This window comes from Anopheles gambiae, chromosome X, assembly GCF_943734735.2.
Source record: "Anopheles gambiae chromosome X, idAnoGambNW_F1_1, whole genome shotgun sequence".
NCBI lineage: Eukaryota > Metazoa > Arthropoda > Insecta > Diptera > Culicidae > Anopheles > Anopheles gambiae.
The window spans coordinates 18,963,004-18,972,057 of NC_064600.1; the positions used below are offsets into that span (position 1 = coordinate 18,963,004).

The following is a 9,054-nucleotide window of genomic DNA, read 5'->3' on the forward strand; positions in this document are numbered from 1 at the left end:
GATAAAAGACAAATCAAAAATTGTTGAATCCAACAGGAGATAACCCACGAAAAGCTACAAGAACAAGAAAGTGCGCAGCTCCCAGGGGACGGTCAAACTGTCAGGAAATTCTTACAAACTTGCACACTTATTGCAAACACATGATTCACTATACTGGCTCATTCTCGCATCACTAATAAACACAATAAAAAAAACCGTCGACAAACTTTTGAATGCTCTATTTTTTGGACAATTTATGGCAGAATGCAAAACAAATAAATCCTACAAACACTTCAGCTAGGAGATGAAAACGTGTAAAACCCCACCCCAACTTACAGGACCATATTGCCAAATCCGTATTGTGATTTTATGTTGCCCTTTTTATCCCCTTCCCACCCCATGCTGTATTCTAAACATCGCCATTTTTCATGGGGCACATTATTCTGCTTAAAGAGAAAAGGATAAGAAAGAGATGAAGAGAGATAAGAGAGATAGAGACATTTAACGGAAAAGGCAAAGCATATTTATTTACAAGACACCTACAGTGGAAAACCAAAACTTACTACAGCGCAATGAAAAAATAGCCCTTCAACCGAGAAGCACTGTACCAACAAGGAAGAAATACGAAAAAATAAAGAATAGGAATAAAAAGAAGAATTAGAAGAGATATAGAAAGAAGAAGAAACACAGGAAAAAACACAGACATAAATTATGTTCAAGCAGTTGGATTGATTTGTGTGAGGATGAAATGATTTTTGATGAAACTATACAGAATGCAACCGATCACAGATGCGCTAGCAAGCCTTTACAATTTCCGGAATCTTCCTCAAAGCATGGGTTAATAATAGTCAAATTTCTTTAGTGGCACACTCACGAGAGAAAACCTTAAATATAGAAAAACTACAAACCAAAACAAACAAACATTAACAAACAGCCACAATTATATGAAAAAAGGCAACAAAATGGATGTGTAATGTTGGTGTGTCAAAATGTGATCCCTAGCAATCTGAGCACCCCACCAAGGCTCCCGCTCTCTATCTCTCTACCCCGTTATGAGCGTAATAATCATTCCCGTGGAAAAAAAAACCATTAACTCGTTTTTATTGCCTGGCTGTGCTTGATCGTTCAAACACCTGTATTGAGAAAAAAGGGCTGAATTTTAATGAGTAAATCTGTAAGTCTTGCTGTATGCTAGTTTTACGTAAAAATTATTTTTATTTCACAATTTTAGTATGGCAATTTAGTTGTTGTTGGCTGTACGTTCCTTTCTTCATGTCACTTCCGTTTCACATCAGCAACCATTGAGACGCTTAGCAGAGCGTGCGGCCAGCATTTTCCTTCCGCCATTGACCAGCTATGCAAGCCGCTTGCTAAACTTTAGCTCATGGTTTGCAAAATCGTCCATCGTCCTCGGTGGCAGAAGGCGCCGCTGACGGGCTCTGATGGACTTAAGTATTTTCAACTTTTTCTTTTCCATTTTGGTGTTGTCGTCTTAAGATGATGATGAATGATTTTTTCCGCTCTCTTCTTCAATTGATTCCTAATGATGGATGGTGTGCGAAGGTAAGTAAGAGGAACAAAACGTTGCACTAGATAAAACGAGCTTAATCGTAGGTTCGCGAGTAAAATTATTAACTGCTGTTTAAAAAAGGGGTTAGTAATGCGGTATGTCCCTTTCTACAGGAACAAGTTGGAAGGAGTTGGCAAGAAGTTGTGAGAAGTTTCATAGCGTTTCCATGTCGGAAACCTTCTTGCTGAAATGCATCTAATTTTCTGTCTGCTGTTAAATGAACCAAAAACAAAAATCTACACTATGTATGGCGTCAGCCTATTGCTCTGGCCGGCTGCTAATGGCGTCGGTCGCAATTTCGCCGTCTTAACCTGTAATACAACGGTAATAAGCCGATTCTAGGCTCGAGTTCTACTATCCTAAAGTTTAAAAACTAAATTTCCTAAAAAACTGGTTACATGGAGAAACTAAACGCTATGGCAGATTCAATTTGGTTTCGGGTCATGGTGCATCGTATCGCTTTCACTTATCGGGCGGCTCGCGTGCGACACTTGCTCTCTCCGGCCGCTATCAGAACTCTTCCGCCGAGTGGTCCAGCTGCAGCCCGCACGGTCGCCGGAATTCCTGCCCACGCTCGTGGATCCACTTGTTCGACACTGCAAAGGCAAACGGAGCAGGTTTGGTTAATAGAGGCCCCCTTGGTGCTGACGTAGCATCCAGACGGCTCCATCCTTACCCCACTTGGTACCGGTCAGCACCGGGCAGGCGGCATGCCGCGTCGCATAGTCACCCCGGCCCGAAGCGTGCAGGTTGAACCAGAAGGCGGCCGTCCCTTTGCGGGGCCACAGGGCAAGATTCAGCGAGGGAAACACGGTGGCACCACCCTGCGTTACGTCGCTCATCTAAACCGCGCGGGAGGAAATAAAATCATTTAACATGCATTCTGTTGGAAGATGAAAGACAATGACACGCCTCGCTATGTCTCACTCACATAGAACAGCACGGTTGCGATGCGGTTGCCCGTGCCGAGGCTCTTGAACGCGTTTCGCTCTTCGCGGCGGGCAAAGTCAAAATGCGGCTCATAATGGCCCCCGATGCCGTAGTTTACCACTTGCAGCTCCTCGGCCGTTTCCATCGTCAGCCCGGTCATGTCCTCAACCCGCTGGCTGATCGTGCGTATCATCTCGTCCTCCGCGTCTTTCAGCCAGGCCGACTTGCTGATGCGATAGTTGGCGAACTCGAGCTCGCCCGTCTTATAGTTCTGCACCGTCGCCCGGCGGAACCGGGGCCGGGCGTAATGCTTGATGCGCTCGATCTCCCGGTCCGACATTACGTCGTGGTAGATAACGATGTACGGGCGCAGGTACGCTTCCTCGAGCTTGAGCGGCCCGATGCGTAGGAACGGCGAGCTGTTGGTGGTGTACCGGCAGACCAGCTGCGAGCGTAGCTCGATCGGTGGCTGCTGCTCGCCCCGGCACAGCTGCTCGTACAGCTTGCGCTCGTTGGTGTCGTACACATGTGGTGTCGCCTCCTTCTGGATCTTCTGGAAGGAAAAGTAGCGTCAATGGGCAGTGATGCGCGGAATTAGATCGCCACGAAAAGTTTTTTTTCCACCATTTGTGACGATTAGTACCTCAATCACAGTAAGCTAACTCGTTTGTGAGTAAAGCAACTCATTCGAGAATAACATCCTGATGGATGATTTGACTCTCTGCAGCATCTAGCAATTCACAACCAGAGCAATACATTCATGAGCTTTAAAACCCTAAGGAAGTCTTAATAAATGCTTAAGTGCTCTGAAGAAGATACGATTTTTTTATGGAGAATATTTCCCATAGCGCTGCCGAAAATAATAATTGTAAACCTTTTTGCGTCTACACGAGACAAACCATATTCGAAACAAAACACAGCAGTTGTACCCAACTATTGTTTAAAAACTGAACTTCTAATCGCTTAAAACCATGAAATAAAGCAAACACTATGCTCTCCTGGTGGAAGAAATATAAAAAATAACAATATCACAATACATGTAGACCCCGAGAAACGTGGTCCATCTTTTACGTGGTTTCGGAGATACGCGGGATTCCAAATGTTATAGTTCTTTGAGAATATTGTACTAGTTTGACATATCAATTTACAAATGCAAAATAAATTCCCCTTTGGACGAATTTGTAAATATCCTCCAAAAAGGTACAAAATAGTCATTTTCAGCCAGAATCATTAAAAAAATTAAAATCCTGGCCAAAAACCTATTTAGTGGCTAAAACCTACCACTTCAGACAAATTTACACGAAAATTGGCTATGCAGTGACGAGTTTAATCCGTTCCAGTGACTCACTCATTATATGAGAAACTCGGGAGGATCTTTTCCATATGATATGTACAAAAAGTGAAAGAATTGGTTCCAGGACCGGAAATGTGCTGATAAAATTTGTAAAAAAAAGTACAAGTAAGGTCATTTTGATAATTTATAAAGATTTCGATAGTTGGCATCAAATCTACAACACATATGCACACCACATAGGTAGTCATATGAAATTCCTACAAGTGGTAGCAATGGGCAGGGGACACTTTCGCCGTCATGCGCATTTAGATTGAGAAAAACACGCCAGAAACACTCGTCAACATATACCAGACACGTGTGCCTCACACAGTTATACGACACTTTTCCTCCTGCTAATAATTTTATATCAAACGATGCTGAGTGTAGAGGTTCTTATTTGCGTGAGTTATAATCAAAACTTCAAACCTCACTGTTGTGCAGCGTATCAAGCTTGCCAGGCTACGGTGGGCTGGCTATGTTGTACGCGTGGAAACGAACGACCCAGCCTGGCTTTTTAGGGTGTCCACAATGACAGAGGAGGCATGGTAGGTCCAAATTGAGGTGACAAGAAGGCGTGGAGGCGTCCGCCATTAAGGCCGGGATAACGAAGGCGCTAGACTGTGAGCGGTTTCGGACACTCCTGAGGCAGGCCAAGACCGCAAAGCGGTGTTAGCGCTGGATAAGTAAGTAAGTATATTCAAAATTTAAAAAAAAATGCTCAATGTTTACCGACCGTGATCTTGATGTCAGATCACCTAATTAAGATTTTCGAGCACGAATAACCGGAAAGTCCCTTAAACTGGAGCCTAAAACTTCCATTAAACTGCACCAATTTTAGGGAATTTAGAAAAAGTCCTTTGAAATCAACTGTGATGCGACTTTTTTGTTGCTTTCTTCTAGATTCGCTCGGAAATTATGTTTTCTATCGTTATAATTGGTCATGGAGCCATTTTATACATAAATAATGTCGATTTTTTATAAAATAACGTGACACAAAATTAGTCAAGGCTATGAATGTAAAAAGAGCTCGACGGCATCGTCCATCGATAAAAGAAAGTCTAATTTACGAAGACACCGAATCTTTGCGCTTTCAAAACACTTGAACATACACAATTTAAGGTGTATCGAGTACTAATCGAGCAGATATGGAAAAACAATTTCGAGCAAATGTCACTTAGGCAACTCTTAAAATATGTTACTCCCGAACGTTACGTTACGACAGATATTACTCGTTATGCGAAATTCGACACGTTAAGAGAGGCATTTCGTGAGTATTTAGATTTGCTCTTTATGCGAAAAACTCGTAACAAGGGGTATTCGTTATGGAACCCACTTATGAAACACGTTATGAAATATGTATAAAACTACGACACATGCGGAATAGTGATGGGCGGGTCGACCCGAACCTATCGGGTCGGAGCCATCCGTAAGCGACCCGGAGTCGTTCGGGTCGACCCGAAAGGTACAAGTAGGTTCAGTTGGTGCAACGACTCCGGTCGGTGAGAGAAAGCATAAGCGACTCCGACCCGTTGGTGCGGCGAGTTCGGGTCGGGTCGGGTCACGGTAGGTTCAGTTTGACCCGAGGGTGCAGCGAGTTCGGGTCGACCCGATAGATCAGTAGGTGCGAGAAAGCATAAGCGACTCCGACCCGTTGTTGCGGCGAGTTCGGGTCGGATCAAGATAGGTTCAATATTACCCGACCCGACCCGAACTCGCCGCACCAACGGGTCGGAGTCGCTTATGCTTTCTCGCACCTACTGATCTATCGGGTCGACCGGAACTCATTTCACCCGCGGGTCGGATTTGATTCCGACTCCGACCTAGCGCGCCCGCTGCACCCACGGGTCGGAATCGATTCCGACTGGCTTCCGACTCCGGGTCGGGTCGTGAAATGAATCGTATGACCCAACACTAATTCGGAACTCAAGACACGCGGTTTTCGGTCCGCATCAGTAGCGTATCTCGGGAACAACCTCTATACAAATTTTCAATACACACGTCAAAAGAGTACATAAAATTTTTGTTGTCTCTGAAGATAAAAATTCCGCGAAAAATATTTGCAATCCCCACATCCGGGGGAAAAGATTACTTGGTGGAAAGTTTTCAAACAGATATCTTGTGGATTAAGCACAGTGAATCAAATTATTTCTTTGAGTCAAATAACTTTCTGGCGAGTTCCCTGGTTTCTGGTGAGTACACTATCCACTCCGATTTTCCATAGTAATTCATTCAAAGTGAATCTAAATATTGGAGAGAGTTATCTACTCGCCGAGCCGCCTAGCAACTCAATCGCAGTAAATTTTTTTCACGACTCTTTGAGTGTATGTTAAATAACAAAAATCTGCAATTCTTACGTATTTCCCTATTCTCTAAACCAACGGGGCCTTCTTACCGTGGTCGTGTCAACCGGTACCTCCTCGCTACCGTCGTCACCGCGCAGTATCTTCTGCTGGGCCTCCTTCTGGAGCTCCTTCACGTAGTACGCCTTGTTGCTGACGGCCCGCTCATGATCTGGCACCAGCTCCAGCAGCTCCTCTGTCATCGAGAGTGCAGTCTGTATGTTGCCTACAAAAGTGGGGGGGAAAGTTTCGTGAAAGCAGCATGTCAGTCAGTTCCGACGCGCAACATTACCCTGCTTGAACGTGGAGAACGCGAGGTACTCGAGCACATCCTCCTTGGTGGCGGTACGGTTCACCTCGCCCGTCAGCCGGTCCATCGCCTCGCGCATCCACAGTACGGTGTGATAGTAGTCTCCGTTCAGGTAGCTCTGCCGTCCCAGCTCGAAACAGTCGCCCGCCGACAGCTCAGTACTGTACTGCACCCCGTTCAGCATGCCACGAGCGAGGCTGGCTGTGTCGAGGTTATAGGTGTCCTGCAGGCGCATCAGCGCCACCGCCGCACCGTTCAGATCCTCGTCCGACGGGAACTTGAGCACGCTTCGGTAGGCGGTGACGTTCTCGAGAAACTCTTTCCCCACCTCGTACGTCATCAGGTTCTCCACGTACCGCCAGTCGGTGGTGAGCCGCTTGGTCAGCAGAAACGCATTGACCGGGTTCGACAGGTAGGCACTGACGTCCCTTGCCGCCTCCGCATGCTCGCGCCGGTACTCGTGCATTTTTCTGTCAAAAAAAGACATATGTGTTGTTAAACGAGGTTTTTGAGGATACCCTGCTCAAACAGTTTCAACCACTTACTGCCGTAACTGCATCAGCTTTTCTTCCTGCGCTTGGACATAGTTGTCGAGATTGGTGATGAGTACGGCTTCCGTTTCTAGCAGTTCCTCCATGTCAGCCAATGCGGTAAATAGCTCACCGTCTACCGGTGGTTGCTGTAGCAGCAGCAGCAGGAAGACCGAAACACTGGTCAGCCAAACCGATGACATCTTGCCAAGTGGAGTCATTCTATTCACACTCTTTGCAGGGGACTGAAGAAGACATACAAAGAAGTAAAACATAGAACAAAGTTGAGTTAGAGTTGCACTGCACATTCTTCAGAAATGTTGTAGGTACGCTTGAGGAAAAACTAATAGCAAAACCTCCGCACAGCTTCCGGAGTCTTGGGCACACACGTCCTACGCTTTGCTCGGGCCACAGTTGCGTTGACATATGGTGTACAGCAATGCGCTGTCGAGCGTTGATCGTTGCCCTCTCGGTGCGGCGTGCGTACGTGTACTGGTTCGGGTCGTTCTCGCAACCGATCTTGCGCGTCTCTTGCGCGTCTGGAAGCCAACGCGGCTGTTCAGCTTGATAACGATCATAACACATTTCCAACGCTCGCCTGCCGGCTAGCGGGCATCGTCAGCCAACAGGAAGTGTCGACGTTGGCAGTACCGAAGCGTTCCCAAACGCCTTCGTTGTACGGGGAAGACGATCGGAATGGGCGATCTGTGGGTTGATAGTTTATCCTACACACATACAGCGCATCTGGACGCTCTTTGGCCGGGAAGAGGGAACGGCCGGCCATATCATATGGTGAACACATTACCGCACACATGCACCGAGCGAACCCTAGTTTTGCTTTGAAGTTGCTTGCTGGACGGTTGATTGGCCGGGCTGGGGCCGGGTGGAGTGCGATGTATCATCGGTGCAGTTGATTGTTCGTGTGTGGAGTGATGCAGGAAGCGAGGGTATCGCTCGGATATAGATCTGGCGTACGCAATGGTTGTACGGGCTACCGAAAACAAAATGCAAGCAATGGCTATTACAGCGCCTTACTTACCCGGCTTTACTGTGTAGCCACAGTGCTGTCTATCTTTCCCTGTTCCCTCTCTTGTGGCAGGGTGTTGGTTCGACAGCTTCCAAATAACACAAGACACACACACAGGTAGTAGGAGCGTTTTGCTCCACACAATGCGCAATGCAATCGCGCTATCGACCGCAACAACTAAAGGCATATACACGCTATGCTGCTAGCCGCTACCGTGAAACACCGGCTCACACTACTCCGTCTCGAAATCGAAGAAACCGAACACGGCGAAACCACACCAAATGTCACAAGAAGTGTGCGGGTGTGTTGTTGCCCTTTTTCTTATCCCTCCCTTGCGTCCGCTACGCGCGCGGCGTTCTTTCGCGCAGCACTTCCCAGCGTGGTTCCGAGCGAATGCGCTCGCTAGCGACGGCAACCGCGTACGTTCGCGCGCATATGTGTGTTGGTGGTGCACTGGTGATGATGTACTGCCTCCAGAGAATGTAACCCTTCCCTCACTCCCTAACCCCTTTTTGTGAAAGTGCTGACACGCTGGCTGCTGTCGCGCGGGGGTGGGATTACGGGAATCGGTTGAAGTTCTGCGTTCGCCGTGAAACACTATGGTCGCTACGGTCACGTAGCATCTGTCAAAGAAGCAACACAACTTCCAGCTCCGGCTTCTTTGTTGTTGTTGCCTGTACTATTTCTGCTCGCCATAGTTTCAATGCGAGCGAAAGAGAAGGAGAAAAAGAGAGAGATTGAGGAAGATAGAGAGAGAGAGAGAGAGAGAGAGGGAGGGAGAGAGATGTTTATTTGTGAGAGAAAAATCTTGCACTGCACTCAGCAGCATCTGCTGTCAGCTAGAATGAGAGCGAAGTGGTTGCGCATCGCATGAGAGGGAAAAGGATCGACAGCTAGCCCACAGAGAGTGAGAGTATTACGTAGAGGAGTGTGCTGCATTTTGTTGCTGTCGTTGTTAATGTTTGACAGTATACGGACCCCCCCCCCTTGACCGCACTATGGGCCCACTATGTGAGAATCGCGTCTGCTGGATAGT

General features: G+C 47.0%; 2 protein-coding genes across 7 annotated transcripts in view; both read right to left on the reverse strand.

Moving 5' to 3' along the window:
- Window positions 1-9,054, reverse strand: part of LOC1270437 (fatty acid hydroxylase domain-containing protein 2) — a 428,943-nt gene that overhangs the window by 344,609 nt on the left and 75,280 nt on the right. The window lies entirely within an intron of this gene.
- On the reverse strand, window positions 1,169-8,698 carry LOC1270466 (prolyl 4-hydroxylase subunit alpha-1). 6 transcript variants are annotated; one of them, XM_061652748.1, is made up of 7 exons: window positions 8,031-8,698; window positions 7,007-7,236; window positions 6,444-6,931; window positions 6,205-6,377; window positions 2,481-3,029; window positions 2,226-2,391; window positions 1,169-2,145 (listed from the first exon to the last, which is right to left on the reverse strand). In XM_061652748.1, exons 2-7 carry the CDS (start codon window positions 7,210-7,212, stop codon window positions 2,060-2,062), a joined length of 1,668 nt encoding a protein of 555 aa, XP_061508732.1. In that variant the 5' UTR covers window positions 7,213-7,236; window positions 8,031-8,698; the 3' UTR covers window positions 1,169-2,059. The 6 variants fall into 6 exon arrangements, with proteins under 6 accessions (XP_061508732.1, XP_061508714.1, XP_061508738.1 ...); XM_061652730.1 differs by having other exon boundaries at window positions 2,481-3,032; window positions 8,031-8,682; XM_061652754.1 differs by having other exon boundaries at window positions 7,348-8,671.

Coding starts and splice junctions, on each gene's coding strand:
- LOC1270466 (XM_061652730.1), bottom strand. CDS start 7,212: ATGACTCCACTTGGCAAGATGTCATCGGTTTGGCTGACCAGTGTTTCG. Junction 3,033..6,204: donor TACCGGTTGACACGACCACG/GTAAGAAGGCCC, acceptor TTTTCCTTCCAG/AAGATCCAGAAGGAGGCGAC. Junction 2,146..2,225: donor GCTGACCGGTACCAAGTGGG/GTAAGGATGGAG, acceptor TTGCCTTTGCAG/TGTCGAACAAGTGGATCCAC.